Source organism: Hipposideros armiger, unplaced genomic scaffold (assembly GCF_001890085.2).
Source record: "Hipposideros armiger isolate ML-2016 unplaced genomic scaffold, ASM189008v1 scaffold_355, whole genome shotgun sequence".
Taxonomy (NCBI): Eukaryota; Metazoa; Chordata; class Mammalia; order Chiroptera; family Hipposideridae; genus Hipposideros; species Hipposideros armiger.
Window position 1 is genome coordinate 251,758 of NW_017731705.1, and position 17,823 is coordinate 269,580.

The following is a 17,823-nucleotide window of genomic DNA, read 5'->3' on the forward strand; positions in this document are numbered from 1 at the left end:
AGATTGTTAAAATGTTAATTCTCCTGAAATTGTTCAATAATTTAACTGGAATGAAAATTTAAAAGTCTGATTTTTTTTTTGCGTAGAATGTGTGTGTATGTGCACAGATATTAACAAATTGATTTTTAGAGGTTATATAACAAAATGTGGAGGACCTCTAATAGCCAACCCAAAATAAGAAAAACAAAGTTGGAGGCTTACACTACCAGTTTGTAAGACTTACTATAAAGCTGCAATAATTAAGACCATATATACAAGTACTGGCATAAAAGTTTAAGGAAACAGAAGAGAGAACAGAAGTAGACCCACACATATATGTTCATTTGAATTATGATTGAGATGCCACTGGAATTCAGTGCTGAAAGGATTGTCTTTGCAATAAATGATTTTGGAACAATTAGTATCCATATGAGAAGAAATGGAATTTGACCCTTATTTTGCACAATATACAAAAATTGATTTAAGATGGATTACAATCCTAAATCCCAAAAGTATAGACAATAAAGCTTCTAGAAAAAGACTTAGGAGGACATCTTCATGAACTCAAAATAGGACAGGAAACCAAAAGCACCAAACTATACAAGAAAAAAACAAATTATAACGTTGTTCCTCATTAAAATTAGTTACCTAAAATTATCAAAAGAATGAATGAGAAGAAATATATATAATACATATATCTGACAAAGACTAGAATATATGAGAAAAATGAAAAGTAGAGAAATGAGTACATGTATCCACCAGAAGGCAAACCAAGATCATTGAGTGCACATGGCCACAAATAGACTTTAACAGGTATATTTAGCTTTATTAATAAAAGCCCTAAACTGAAAACAATCCATCAATAGAAGACTACATAAACTAACTGTGAACTATGCATACAATGGAATACTAAACAGCAACAAAAAAGGGAGGTACATGTACAGTAATACCTTGGTTTGTGAGCATAATTCGTTCCAGAAACAAACTACTCGTATTGCAAGACATTGCTCATTTACCAAGTTAAAATGTATTAGAAATGTTTGCTCGTCTTGCAGAACACGTGTAAACCACATTACTCGTAATCCAAGGTTTTACTGTATATATATATTTACTTTACATATATGTAAAATATATATACATATATTTTATGTATATTATATATGTATATTATATATGCATACATACAATATATTTTAAAATATGTATTCATATTTTACATATATACTTTATATATTTATATGTATATATAGTTTTTCTTCTCAAATTATTATTACTATTATCCATCTAATGGTTTGGAGATTTCTCCATTACTGTTGTTATACTTGTTTTTATATATGGTTTATATATGTTTTTATATACTTGTTTTTATATAACAAGTTCTTATACTTGTTGTTATATATTTGGAATTAATTATGTTTAGGGGAGCCAATAAAACAGAATAAAATCACATTATTAAGAAAAATTGTTCATCAGCTAAATTGTGAATTGAATTTATTAATAAAGCACTTATCTCCTTAATTTGGAGGAAAGGAAAAGGATGATATATTGCACTAAAAAATTTTTAAATAGCTTTTTATTTTCCAAAACATGGAAACATTCCCTTATACAGCTATTCAGTATAAACTTTTCTTTGCATAACTTCTATGCTTTTAAGAGTCTGCCTTGATGCTAGAAATTTATAGTACAACCAGGTTAAATTAAGAACGATTTTAGACTTAATCATTATATTAACATCCTCTTGAGGTTTACACCAAAATTGCTGTAGTAGGGATACAAAGTTGAAAATAAAAACATTCATTGGCTCTTTCGTTAGACCCTGAGCCAAACTTTGATATTTTGAAATAAAATGCTCTACTTTACCATCAGTAACTTCCAAATACGCTTTTGTGATGATACTTCCGGCAACATTTAAAGTCTGGCAGATATAGTAACCAACATCAGATCGCTGGACATTAGTGATAGTGAGGTCACCAGTCTGGGAGACGGAAAAACGGCTGGATGACTGTGGTGGCTGATATGAGAAAAGCAGATTCTAGAACACAGAATTTAGAAGAAAGAATAACACAGGTTAATTTCCAGGTTCCAATATTTTGGCTTATATATTTATCGATAGATAGATAGATAGATAGATAGATAGATAATATATGACAGATAGATAAACATACACACACGCATATACAAACACACACATATATGCATATGTACACAAATAAGCTAAATATTGTTCATCACATGCTCACATATATAGATATGCACATACATAAACTCATAAATGCACAAGTTTTAATGATCCCATCTTAAATAGGGTTATTAAAATTTCTAAATAAGTTCTAAATACTGATATATGCTTTTATAATTATCAGTTTCAAACAATGCTATATTTTAAAGTATATTAGATATCATTAGAGTTAAAAGTTTTACAAATTTAACCAAAGCAGAGTCAAAAGTATTAGGATTATAAACACTAAGTCTTTTAATATATAAACAAAATTAAAATTTAAGCATATAACTCTGACAAGTTAAGTTCAAGGATATTGTTTTTGGCACCCTAACAAGTATCTCTGTTGGCCTTCCATTATAAAAGTTTAGTAGCCTCTACCAAATTAACAATTTCTTGTTTCTCTTGTTAAATGGGGAGCATATATTGAATTTAAGAATTCATAATGGAGCATTATTTTTGTAGAAAATTATCTTAAATACAAAGTAAAAACTAAGTGTGATGTTATTTTGCGGTACAAATTTCTCACTATGCATTGAAGTATCATGTTTGCCAGAGGAAGTGTATATTTTATGCAAAATAACATCATGTCATTGTTTTTCATGAAATAAAAATATCAACATTTCTTGTAACAAAAATAAAATTGCTCCTTTTAAAAAGTTAGTTGCCTTTTAACATATATCATTTTACAAAGGCTTAACTACTTTTCCATGAATATACGCCCAATGACAAAATTTTAGAAAAAAGCAATTTGTATCATTAAACCAAAACTAACCAAACTAAAATTATCTGGACATTTGATATAAAGTTTAAATAACTTAATAAATTATTTAAATAACTATATAAATCAGTTAAATATTACTTTATTAATAAGAATTTCTAATGGATTGACTTATTTCTACAGATTTTGTTATATAATGCACTTCCAATTCTTCCTGCTCTACTAAAATATTTTGTTTTTTCTTGCCATTAATTTGCTTTCAGCAAACTTAAGTCCTTTGAGACCAAATGGAATGTGTTAGAATCAACTATCATACTAGAACTCAAACGAAGGCCTACATACCATAATCAAGTTAATATCTGCCTACCAAAGTAAAAAACAAAATTAAACTTGACAGCATTGCCTACAAAAATTAGTGTAAGTGGTCAGTAAACAACCTATGTGTCATTTATATGAGCACAGTATAAGGAAGACCATGAAACAATACACTGAAGACTGATTTAAGCAAAAACATCAGAAGTTAGAAATAGCTATTAATAATAAACGAGAATCATTTTTCCCAAGTATCAGAGACAAAAAGGAAATGTTTCCCTTTATTGAAGAAGGTAGTCATTAAGAGACAGGAAAAAAAAAAAGTCTTACATTTTGTAAACTATTTTAAAATTTGCTATTATTTTAAAAGTAAAATTGTTTCAAAATTTCCTTTTTATTAAGCTGAAGTCCAATAGAGAACTTAGAGTTCGTAAGAGCATAGATCTCTATATCCTAGTTTCAAGGTATGTATATACAAAATTATGGTTTGCAAAATACTTAGACAGTAGGATTTAATACCAAATGTTGATCACCTATGATAATTTTCAAAGAATTAGAATATACTAAACCATATTTAACATGTGATCTATGTTAATTTCATATAGTTTGATGAAATATATAATACACACACACACATACATATCAATTAAAACATAAAGAAGTAAAAAGACACATCAGATTCCTGGTACTTTCAGAGAAATTGCTCAAAAAATGATCATCTCTGTTTTAAATGTGTGTAAATGTCTTTAAATACATAACTATGGATAGCTGAATAATAGAAATGATAACTGTTTATATAATGTTGAGAAAAATAATGTTTTTTTAATGTGGAAATAAAGGTAAATTATATATAATAAAACAGTTACTATCCTATATACTACTGTGTGTACAAAAACTAGGCAGGGAAAATTGCTTTGAGAATTAAAACAATGAAGGAAATTTTGTCTTCTGTCTCTTTGCTAAAATTTTCTAGGACACTCAGGGATTTCTCAGTTCTCTGAAAGTGACAGCTATCTGACTGAATAATATGTTGTTTTTTTTATTATGTATCTGACACCCATCGTTGCTGATTGAAATAACAGGTCAAGCTCATACCTGACTCCCCTCTCTCCTCCAAAAAATAGCAGGTTGAGGATTTCCGGTTGCTTCACACTGAAAAGTTACGGTTCTTCCCAAAGCAACAACCTGGTCACGGGGTTTCACAACAAAATGCGGAGGTTCTAAAGGAGATGAAACAAATTACACTGAATCAAAAGCACGCAGTTGTCCTGAGACAATTTGCTGATAAACCAATGCTGCCTTTATTTTATACAACTTGTTATGTACTACAGTATGTGATGTACAAATTCTCAATCTTATTTCAATTGAAGCTAAATTGTTAAATGTGTATTTATAGATTGGAACAGAGTTGTTTTGTGAAAAGCTGTATGTTACCTGACCTTCTACTAGTAACTTCCATATTAAAAAAAGAGTTCTTGAGCTACAATTTGACCCTTGACATCCAAAATGTACCTGAAATTTGTTATATTTTCTCATTTAACATTGCTTAAAGGTGAACAGACTTTAATCATACACACAGGACTTCCTGATGTAGGAAGGTCCTAAAATTAATTTAACTCAAAAGCTCCTGAAATACTACCATGCAAATTATAACCATTTAAAACCCTCAGTCCAATTACTTGTATAGAAATGAATTTAAAGCTACAGTGGAGTCAAATACCGCCTTCATTTACATAGGCAAGGGCATGTTCAAACAGAATATATATGGAAATGAGAGCAAATTTGAAACATCTGCTCATCCTGACATTATAAATACTGCCAGCTTTGTCCAAACTGTTTGATTTATACAGACTTAAATGGCCACTTCATCCAGCAGTAAATAGAGTGTCAGAAAATTGTGTCAGTTAACATTGAGAGCAATGGCAGCTGAAAACATTAGGTGTGCTGATGGAGTCACTCCTGGAAGGAAAAAAAAAAAGGCTTGTTTGGGCTGTGCTTTATGCTTGGAAAAATGTGTACTGAATGTAAGTCTTTTTACCTACTGTTTACACATTTCAAATTCATTTCTTATCAGCTGTCTGAAACACCTAATTATTCTCTCCTCTTGTCTCAGTTCAAACTGAAGTGAACATTTCAAGCCAGACATTTAGCAGTTTATACAGGATAGAGTTCTTCTAATCCACATTTCAAGACTGTTCCATTGTTTCTAACATTTCTTTGAAAGTACTTTTAGTTACTTATGTCAGTCACTTAGGATAACTCTGTAAAGTGAATATAAATCAGAAAATTATATTCAGCTTATGTCTATAAATGCTCCCACTCTGCTCAAAAGAATATGACTTCTTTGTTAATGACAGTGAGGATTTAAAAGTGTATGTTTTCTGTTCAACTGCTTCTAAGACTATACAACTATTTATAATATATATTGTATATAAATTTTATAAATTACATATATATATATATATTAATTGAAATATAAACCTCTTAAATAAAGGGATATGTAAAACAACTTGCCAAAGATTACATGGTGGCAAAACTGAAGAAAGCAATTAGATATCCTAACTTATTCTATACTCCCTTTTTATTTTTAATTGAGGCTTAGTAGAAATTATACCATTTGACTAGAAAATTATAGGAGACCTGAAAAATCAGGTCAAATGACCTCAAATGTCCTGTAACTTATAGGGAAGAAAATATGAAGTTAGGAGGTATAGTTTAAGTTCAATTTGGTGATGCTGAAGCTCTAGCTTATAATTTGTTTTTTTAAACTCTGATTGTAATTGAGTGGTTTACTCATGAATTTAGCAAACGCTATCATTATCCAGGTATAATAACAGGCATGTGAATCGTCGCTTGGGGATTTTACTCCATACACATACATGCAGGAACATTTGATTCCTTAGTTAAGGGTTGGAATAATTGATGTAGATATCAGAGGAAAAAACTGAAACGACTGACTGGATACTACACTAAAGCCAGAAGAGACTTTGGTTTGTTTCAATGAAAGAAAACCAAATGATTAATTAAATGAATGGGAGACTATGACTTTCCAATATGTAGGGAATTTGAGTCGGAAAATATAAATGTTTAAACCACTTAGACAAGTAAAAACTTCGGGTGGTCTCTTTCCTAAGTTTCAGAAGCATGTCTAATAACGTGTGCCAGAATCCACGTTTCTTTTATAAAATGCCAGCTTTCCTCAAACCTCAAAGACTTACTTGGGAACAAGGGACACAAACCCTTATGCTAACGACATTTATCCCGCAGCAATCCTTCCACACAGGATATTCGCCTGAAAATGAATTTACTATATTTTGGAGGCATATTCTTGAGCCAACATCAACAGTGACATCAGCAGCAAGATATGTCTTAGAAATATAACTTAAAAAAAAAAAACCTTTTCTACATGGATGCTAAATATCTCTAAAAATAATTCAAATGGATTAAATATGCCTCTCTATCAATCTATCATCACCACCTATCTATTGAGACTGAGAAGGCCATTCATCATATGCCTCTATTTGATATTTATGATGAAATGTTGGAACATTTTTCAAGGCTCCGACATTTATACTTGATATAACTAAAAATACATAATCATGTTATTAATGTCACATATAGTCAATTCTGAAAATTTAGAAAATCAGACAAGTGAAGACGAAAAATGACCTTGTAATTCAACCATGCAAATTGGACCATATTGTTTTAAAATATTCTCTTACAGTATCATTTTAATGGCTGCTTAATAATGTATAAACAAATTACCTTAAATTATTTAACCAACTTATGGTTTTAAATTTAGATTGATTATAACTTTCATTATTAAAAACAGTGGTAAGATTAGCATCCTTCTCAATTATATTCAAGATAATTTCAACTGACACTTTCTCTAATAGGACACTTTCCTCCCAAACCTCACAAACACTAGGCATTAATTTCTTTGTGAAATTGAGAATAGAATCTCCCTTTAATTAGCATTTTTAGATCGATCTTAAATATTTATCTTCACATTACCATTTCACTGATATCTTATTTGTTGTAGAGATTGTATTTATATGCTCATCTTTTTTATTTTTAAGAACTATTGATAGGGTAAACTTTTAACTGTTTCTCATTCATATTATAGATATATTTATTTTTTCATTTTTTAACAGTCTTTCTAATCTGGTTAGATGTTTTTGTTACTCTATTAATAAAAATATATAATATAAGATTAGATTATATAGAATGATATACATATTTACCTCCATTCTCATCCTTTACTTTTTTCTTTACTTTTTATGTTTAAATTCTAATCATCTATATATTTGTATATGTGGTAGTATATAGAAAGCTATTTTTTCAAGTGGCCCATTATTGCATCACCCTTATTAAACAATCCATCTGATCCTATCTGTATTAGTACGAAGTAGCACCTGTATAATATTTGTGTAGCTTTTTAACTTAAAAAATAGGGAGATTCTTTTAGGGTCAAAATTATTCTCTGGCATACCACTTAGCATATTCATGCAGAATTCTCCAAATGTGGTGTTCCCGCATCCTTAAAGAGTGAATGGACCTTCCCCAATGTCCTAATCAGGAAAGTATTGATTGGGTTGTTGGAAAAGTCATGACGCATTTTTGCAATGAAAAATATATAAAAAATACATCATGACTTTTCTGACAACCCGGTACCTAGAAACCTTATGACTATTTAAATGGGGGCAGCTGTTTATCAAAGTAAACTATAATACATTTTGAGTAAATCATGTAGTTATTTCTTACATAAAATGAAACTTACCTGACACACAGAAATGAAAATGAGTGCAAACAGCCTTAAAGTCAAGATTATTCATCAAAGGACTTTTAATAATTATTATTGAACAGCAGTTACAAAAACTCAGACAAACATGAATACATAAACATAGTTTGGACTAAAAAACAACAAAAAGCCCAAATTATTTTCTGGGCACTTATTTTGATTGGCTTATTTGTTTTATGAGATATAAGTTCAAATAGTATTTAACCAAGATACAGTCATATCACTTATTTTATCACTCATTTAAGGAGAGAATCAATAAAAGGATGCAGATCATACATCATTTAATAAGACATAAAATTAGCAACCCCGTTACCTTTACTTTTTGTCAGTTACCCATACTTCCTGCAGACTTTATTCTGTGAAGACTGTCTTTCTGGCCAATGACAAGTGAGACATGGAGAGGCTGATTGGTTGAAGGACATGGAAGGGTATGGATGGAAAGGGGAAGAGAAGTTCCAGTCACAGTGACACGGTGATTAGAAGATGGCCAATAAAATGTCAACTTACCAGACCCAACTAAAACAAAAAAAAGAAAACATGGAATAAATAAAAATAAACAAACAAAATGAAACAGAGAAAGTAATAAGATTTGACTTAACAATGATCTTTTTTAAAAAAACAAAATAAAGACCACATTAATATTTGGATAGATGGCTCATATTGTCTATGATGAATATTTGTTAGCATTTTAAGTGTAATCATGAATGATTTAAGAAAAATAGACATGAATCTTACAATCTCTTCAATGATTAAATGGCAAAGCTACAATGGATGACAGCTATAAAATTATAAAACAATTTTCAATGACTACATTTTGCTACCAGATAACAGAGTAAGATAACTACACGTGTACTGGGTTAACAAAACACTATAAATTTTAATTGCTAATGCTACATAGGATAGAAATCAAGCATATTAATCAAAGATAAAGAAGTGTTAAATTCTATAACACCGTCATCAGATTAATTTTTTAAAGGTTAATGCTGCCAACAATAGTCTTTTAAACCCTTGCTTCTCATACTTGAATATGCATATAAAAATCACCCTTAAATCTGGTCAAAATACAGATTATGATTCCATAGGTCAGGAATATGGTGTGAGATTTTGCATTTCTAACAAGCATCCAGGTGCTGCTGTCTATGACCATAGGCTAAGAATGGAGGTTATTAAAAGGTGTTACATTTAACTTCTTGCATATTTTTAATTGAGAAGACACACAGAAAAAATGTGAACACATATTGAAAACAGAAAAAAATCTTTACAACCCTACCTAATAAAGTCATACTCACATGACCTATTTTCAATGCTGAAACATTGAGTGTTTTAACATATCAAGTAATACATAGTTCAAATACTGCAAAATGGTTGTTTTGTTTTTCTCTTTTAGAAATAAAGGTAATAACTTCTAAATGCAGACTTTTTTCTTAATAGTCCAGTAGACACCCACAATATACTTTAATCAGATAAATAATCCCTGTGTCTTTGAGCAAGTCAAAATTAATTAGACTTGATATACATTCCTGTAGTTTAAGTAAATGAACTATGCCAAGCACTGATGCTGTGAAATGGTAACCTTGTAAAACAGAGACAGACAAAAGTTCTCTTGCCTATTGCTATCACACATGCAAAAGTTAAAGGAAATTCAGAAACACATTTTAACTCCCAAGTTAGTTTCAATGTGAGTAAAATGATTTGTCTTTCTCTATTACTCTTAAAAACAAAGCATACAAACAAAAAAACCCCTTAAGCATAATTTTGCATTCCCTCAAGCCAGAAAAGAAAAAAATATATATATATATATATTTCTCATTTACTCAAACAATGTTTTTCATAGAATCAACTATGCTATCCAGATTTTAAAACACAGAGTGGATCGATCTTGGTTACACTTATTGAAACCTCAATAATATCTTCAAAATGACAGGAAGAAATATTTAGAAACTATAAGAGAGAGATCCTGACAAGCTGTAGTAACAGAATTTTGCTTTGAAAAAAAAAATCTGTGAAAATAAATTATCTAATTGGGCTGATCTAGTTAAAAATCAAGCCTTAATTAAAGTCAGAGACTAGAGGAATGATTTCTAAATATTTTCTAGTCATATGTTTTCAGTAATTTAAAATTCCTTAAACACTCCAAAAATATCCAATACTTTAGAAATAAGAAATTTATTAAGAAGCAGCTCATTTAAAATTTAAAAAGTACTTTTTCTTTGCATAGGTTTTACCAGCAATTAAGTCATAGGAATTGAATATTCTATTCCTTAAAATCCAATGCGTTTAAAAATTTCATGCTAAACATTTGAATATCATATCAATGACAAACGATAACCAGGAAACATTTCATAGTCTATTAAGGACACTAGAAGTTATCTAAGACCAACATCTAACATAGAAGCTTCTAAAAGAATCAGAAATTTTTGAGAGAACCCTATCTTGAATATCCTTTTGGCTTTTCACAACCATGATTCTCAAGAAATGATTCTTCTTATCTCAATGAAAACCTATGTGTCACAATTTAACCCCATTTCAGTTGTTCCAGTTTCAGTAAACAAATAAATTCCATTAACATCCTTCACATAAAATACTTATACTCATTTGAAGGAAATTATTATCTGAAACTTCCTCTTCTAAAACATAAATGACAGTAGTTGAAGTTTTTCTCAGATTTCCCTGTTCTCCATAGTATCTGTCTCAGAGTCAGGTCAAAGGTTTTCTTTCCAGACAGGGCAGGGACCTTCTATCAAACACGCCGTGTCTATTAGTGTCCAGTTAGGTATGTCCAGAAAGAATCAGAGAAAAGCAGACCCTGTTCACTCATTATCTGCTAAAGTTTGTGATTCATGACTGGCTTCACTCCTACCCGCCTCATAACTCAACTTCTTTCTGCTTTAAAGGCTGGGAACACCTCTCTCCCTACTCCCTTTTCTCCCCAAGAAAAAGGAAAAGCTTGTCTGTCTCTACCTCTAATAAAACAATAAAACTCTAAAATGTTGCTGCTGGAAGTGACCTTAGAACTTATCAGTCTAACCTTATCCTTTTTGCAGGAAAAACAAAGAGCCTAAATTGTTAAATAGCTTTCTCAAGGTCACAGATGACTAACCATACACTGCCTTCCAGGCCTCTTGTCTAAATCCAAGTCTTGGTACAAACTTTCCTACTGGTTAATCAGTTTGAGGAGAACTGTACCCAATATGACACACAATATTTGATTTCACATTTAAACTGTCATAAACTGTTTAACCTAAATTCATTACAACCAAAATCATTACTACGTACATAGAAAAACTCCTTTGAAAGACTTCTTCATGATATTAAAAATCTTTTAAGAATATTTAACTATAGTCTTAAAAAGACATGGTAAACTAACAGGCGAGAAGAAAGCAGACTTTAAGCATCTTAAAAAGTTCACCTTTTGAAGAAACAGGTAATGCAATCATTTCTTAAAGGTGAACCAATTTTAATTACATCACTTGAAATCATTAGAAATTGAATAAAACAATACTTTTGAAACATGAGAACAACTATTATTTTCACAAATATTATTTTTAAGGCAAATATGTCAAATAGGAAGGTAAAAATCACTTTAAAAATAAATACATTTTTAAGAGATTAAAACCTGGTATTTAACTTTTTTAACATAGCAACATTATGCAGATTGCAATCGTCTCCAGTAACAGCTCATATATATACATACATATATATACACATAAAGAAGTTTGGAAAGGGATAAGGGATTGGAGAACTTGCCACAACACTGAGTTTGTATAGATAGCATAGCCACTATCACCTGCATTATATTTTCTTGGGAGTGAGGAGAAGAGTTCTGGAAAGTCTAAACACACACACACACACACACACACACACACACAGAATAAGAGGCTTTCTTTCTTTTTGGAATGTTATATGAAAGGGCTCCAGATTATTTACTTTGAAATCTTCTGTATTTTAAGAATGTATATTGTTCAGACAATAATATTTTGGTATAAATAAGATAAGCTAAGAGAGGAAGGAAGCAAAAATGGAATGAAGGAAAAGAGGAAGAAAGGAAAGAAGAAACAAAGGGAGGAAGGGGGAAGGGAAAAATAAAAGACGAATTTATTCTACCTGCTTGTTATACTGGTATTCAAGAGACATGAATCAGAAAGATGATAAATGTCTGAAAAACCTTGAGGAAGAGACTTTTTTAGCCTAAGAAAATAAATTAGCTGGACAGACTCTTAAGAAGTCTTCAGATACAAGGACCAGCCAATCTTGATAACTACTTAGGCCAGAAGAGAAGATAATGGGACTAAATAATAGCATGAATGACTTAAGGAAAGTATAGAAAAGAAGCAGTTAACAGTTAAGGTCACTGAACCATGAATCGGTTGCCAACTGTGATGTCTCCAGAGGTCTTTAAAAATGGGATTTATATCCACTTGGCCACAACAATTTAGTTATAACCCTGTCTGGTAAGGTAAAGAACAATTGACTCGAAGTGCTTTCTACATTATGATTTTAAGAGTATGGAAATACAGAGGCAAAGCAGGAGAATGGATATATCCCTCTGCTCCCAATATTTTCCCCTAAGATTATGTATATACAAATGCCCTCAAATATATTCCTTTCAGTTAATATTACCTTAAGTTGATGAAGTACTCCATATACATAACTCATAGGATAAATCCTGAAGAGATAAGAAAATTCCAAGGAAGTAAAATATTTGCATGATTGGCACATTACTACCAAGATTTTGGTATTTTTACATGGAGATCTCAATTTTTGAAGCTTAATGGCTTTAAAAGTTATATAAAATGTTGAGATTCTTCACTCTTGGCTTTGGCCATACAACTATTTTAAAATGTAATGACAGGGACCAGCCGAGTGACGCGTTGGTTAAGAGCTGGCTTGGAACATCAGCTCTGAGCAGCAGGGCCCCGGTTCGGATCCCATATGAGGGCCAGTGACGCTGCCCCCTCTACAGCTAAGACGGTGAACAACAGCTCAAACTGGAGCTGGGCTGCTATGAGTTGCCGGCAATGGTGTTGGCTGCAGTGGGGCTGGCCGGCAGCTGGCATGAGCTTTTGTGAACTGCTGAGAGCCGCCGTGGGCAGCCGTCCAATGGCCAGTGACCAATCTACCTCACCCAGGAAAAGCGCAATGATAATACCAACATGGGCCAGTGAAGTGATGTCCTCCACAACTAGACTAAAGAACAAAAGGACAGAAACTTGTCTGTTCCCCTTCCCCGATTTCCCAACGCTGTTCCCCTGCCCAAATCCCCAATAAAATCTTTAAAAAAAAAGAAAAATGTAATGACAGAAGACTACCACAGTATTTGGGTTTAAATAATTTAAGTATTTGAAACTCCTAGAATGCTTTACACAAGATTTCATAGTTAGCAAATGTTCTATAGAAGATTTCATCATTAGCAAATTTATCTATGGTACAACCAATCCTACTAGTAAATATCAGAGAACAGCAATTTTCCTGAATGGGCTACAAAAAAAAAAATCACCTTGATTAAGGAATTCTTCTGCTAATTCACACATATTAGTTTTTATTAGTAGCAGCTAAATTCTAATGAATCCTTAAATTGATGTGATTGTTTTTCATTCTCATATACAGCGATTTTTGAACAGCAAGGCTCAATTCACAAATCTGGTAGACTAGAACTGTAAATACCAGAAGCATATGAATGGAATAAAAGTAGTGAGTTACAAGATTTTGGGGGAAGAAAAACATTTTTATTAATTCAGAGGAAAACTCAAATTTTTAAGTAGTGAAACTTCTACATTTGAACTGACAAAATGCAGTCACTGTTATGCTAGAGAAATTATATGCATAGATACTCATGAATGATAGATAATATATGAAACAATGAAAACCCTTAGGATATTTTAACACTAAGTATGATTTCTTTTGGGCAAAAAGATTGAGTTTAACATAAAAGCCTGTCATTGTCTTTCAACTTTTCAGACATAAAAATAGAGTGCTTAAGAGGAACATTTTTAGAATATATTTAATGGATACATCAAATACTATGAACTTTTCCCCTCTACTCAAAATTACCTTATTCTAGGGCCAGCTGAGTGGCACGATGGTTAAGAACTGGCTTGGGAGGCCAGAGGGCCCCAGTTCGGATCCCACATATGAGGGCCAGTGACACTGCCCTTCACAGCTAAGATGCTGAACAACAGCTCAACCTGGAGCTGGTCTGCCATGAGTCACAGGCGACGGCGTAGGCTGCAGCCCCTGTGGCAGTGGGCTGCCATGGGCTACCGTGTGTAGCCAGCAGCCAGTGTGAGCAGCCAGCGGCCGCAGTGAGCGGCCGTCTAGAAGCTGGCGACTAATCTGCCTCGCCCGGGAAGAGTGCAATGATGGTGCCAACTTGGGCCAGTGAAGCATTGTTCTCCACAACTAGACTGAAGAACAAAATGACAGCAACTTTTCTGTTCCCCTTCCCCCAATTCCCCAGCACTGTTCCCATCCCCTCAATTCCCCAATAAAAAAATCTTTAAAAAAAATTTACCTTATTCTATAGATCAATGGTTCTGGAGACAATTCTGCTGAAACAATTGAAGTGGGGTGAGGTAGGGGGGGCTACTGGAATCTAGTGGACAGAGGCCTAGATGCTGATAAACACCCTACAATGCACAAGATAGCCTCCATAACAAAGAATGATCCAGCCCAAAATATAAATGTTGCCAGGACTGAGAAACCTTGCTGTTCAATCTAAAGCTTAACAGAATAGTAACAGATAATTATTTCCCCCAAGATATATAAAAAGTGCCTGGCACAATACCTGACATTATAGGTACTCATAAAAAAGTTAATACTCTTTCTCTTTTCCTTCCACTTCTTAAAAAAAGTGACAACTTTACCAAAAAGTAGTTATTAAATTGTGCAATTTACTTATTTGCTAACTAAAGAGTCTGAAATTGAAATGCAACTAACCAGCAATCTATGAAAATGTGTATGCCACCTGACATAGAATCTCAGGAGCATAATTTTGATAGTAACATTCCCTAAATCAATTTAGAAAGCCCGAAACCTAGATCTTTCCTCTCACTTCTCCTTGTGATAAACAATCCATTTCCAAATTTCAAAGCTTTTATTCTGTAACTACTTTTCCATTCCTTCCATCTCTGTCTATCTCTACTCTGGCCCAAGTTATCCAACAGGCCTCACCTGGACTACCATCTTGCTTTTATCTAATCTAATTTCACAATGTAGCCACAACGATTAAGAACAAAACTAAACTAAAGTGATCTGATTATAGTGTGTTTTTGCTTAAAATCCTTCAATAGGGTCCCAATGCTTTTAAAATAGAGAGCAAGGGTCGGCCGAGTGGCTCAGTTGGTTAAGAGCTCGCGCAAGAGTGCAAGCTCTGAGCAACAGCGGTTCGATTCCCGGCCCGAGCTGAGCTGCCGCTGAGCTGCCAACAGGTGGTCGGATGGCTCAGCTAATAAAAAAAAAAAATAGAGAGCAAAATCCTTAACATGGGATTGCTAAGTGTATAGCTCTTCAGTGTCTTCTCATATCCATGACCACTCATCCTAAAGCTCCCTAAAATATCCCCATAGGCCTTATTTTAGTCCTTGAGTATACCATAGCCTTCTTACCTCTGGTTCTGTTTATGCTGTATCCCAGGATCCTCCCCCTTCACCTATTTAATTTCTACTCACCTTAGTTCTCGGTTCAAAAAAAAAAAAATCTTCAAGGAGCTGCCTCTAAATTTAACACTAAATCTTATCAGAATGCTATATATTCTCATAACAACCTTAACTTTTTTCCAGAGCACTTATTATACTTTAAAATTACATATTTGTGTGATTATTCTATAAATGTCTGTTTTCCAAATTTTCCAAACTAGCCTGTACACTCCACGAGGGCAAGTGTTAAACTATTTTGTTTGCCATAGTTTCTCTTGCATTTATGAACCTGAGAACATCACTCACATTGTAAATGTCTGTCAAAAGAGTAAACAAATTACAATAATGTTACCATTGCCAAGTTGAAAGCACTTTCTCCCCATCTGGCATAACTAAATCTTTACAAATACACTTTTTACATTCTGCTGATACTGTAGATATTTGTGTATATCTCTCTTCTTCATTAGGTTGTAATAAGCTCCGTGAAGGCAGGATTCATGCCTTACTTATTTGTGCATCCTTCACAGTGCCCAGTATACTGTTTTGTACACAGAAAGTGCTCAAGAATTTATTTGAAAATTTGGAACACCTATCTTCAAATGGCATAGTTCATGAAGGGTCTACAGTTAAGGTACATGATGGTATAAATTACTCAATTGACAGTTAAACAACTTTGGGTAAAGATCCTCTTCAAAATGATTCACGTCTATCTTGTATATGTCACATAACCTTTCTACATTTCAGTTTAATGAAGAACCATCAACATTATTGGGTTGTTGGAAAAGTCATGATGCATTTTTGCAATGAAAAACATAGAAAACATACGTCATGACTTTTCCGATGACATAACGCATGACATAACCCAATAGCTACCTATGTCAGATCATATACTAGAAACCATCCTAGCAATCAGTAGAAAAGAGTTCAATATACCAATTTTGCAAAGGGTGGCAAATAAAGATTAACTTTCTTAAGGTCACACATCAGGTAAGAAATGGAGAATTGGAATTCAGGTCTGTAGAGCTCCTAATATCCTTTCTGTTTTTACTACATTGCATGACTTGTTTTTTGTTTTGTTTTGTTTTGTTTGTTGTTATTGTGTTTTGTAAGTTAAACCTTATTCTAATGTAATTTTTGCTCTGAAATGTTTTGGCTCCATCATCTAAACAAAATAACTTTCAATAAGAAAGTATTTACATTCAACATTCATTTATGATACAAACTTACAACAAAGTGGGTTTACCTCAACTTGATAAAAGCTATATATGACAAGCCCACAGCTAACATCATACTCAAAGATCAGGAACAGGAAAAGGATGCTCACTCTTACCAATATTATTCAATATAGTATTGGAAGTCCTAGCCAAAGCAATCAGACAAGGAAAAGAAGTAAATGGCATCCATATTGGGAAGGAACAAGTAGAAAGTCATTATTTGCAGATGACATGATACTATATATATATATATATATATATATATATATATATATATATATAACCTTAAAGAATCCACAAAAAATAATAGAATAACATAATTCAGTAAAGTAGCAGAATACAAAATGAGTGTACAGATATCTGTCACATTCCTATACACTAATATCAGAAGGAGAAATTGAGAAAACAGTCCCATTTCAATTGCATCAAAAAGAATAAAATACCTAGGAGTAAATTTAACCAAGGAGGTAAAAGACCTGTACTTGGAAAACTATAAGATACTGAAGAAATAAATTGAAGAGGACACAAATAAATGGAAGAATATACCATGCTCATGGATTAGAATTAATATCATTAACATAACCATACTACCCAAAACAATCTACAAATTCAATGCAACCTCTATCAAAATACCAATGACATTCTTCTCAGAACTACAAATAATCCTAAAATTTATATGGAACTACAAAAGACCCCAAATAGACAAAGCTGTCTTGAGAAAGAAGAACAAAGTTGGAGGTATCGTGCTCCCTGATTTCAAACTATACTATAAAGCTATAATAATCAAAACATATGGTTTTCACACACACACACACACACACACATACACACACACACACGACACATAGACCAAAGAGCCCAGATATATACCCTCACTTTAAGTGGTCAACTAGTCTATAGCAAAGGAGAAAAGAATATACAATGGAGAAATAAATTACAGTCTC

At 32.4% G+C, this 17,823-nt stretch overlaps 1 protein-coding gene across 10 annotated transcripts in view; it reads right to left on the bottom strand.

Annotated features, from left to right (window-relative positions):
* Positions 1-17,823, bottom strand: part of ROBO1 (roundabout guidance receptor 1) — a 1,209,462-nt gene that overhangs the window by 80,472 nt on the left and 1,111,167 nt on the right. For 8 of the 10 annotated variants that reach the window (XM_019661598.1, XM_019661596.1, XM_019661603.1 and 5 more), the window contains 3 exons: positions 8,539-8,547; positions 4,326-4,450; positions 1,840-2,011 (listed from right to left, as the gene is read on the bottom strand). In XM_019661598.1, coding sequence (XP_019517143.1) covers positions 1,840-2,011; positions 4,326-4,450; positions 8,539-8,547 — 306 coding nt within the window. The remainder of the gene's footprint in view (positions 1-1,839; positions 2,012-4,325; positions 4,451-8,538; positions 8,548-17,823) is intronic. The other 2 variants (XM_019661595.1, XM_019661600.1) reach the window with 1 other exon arrangement.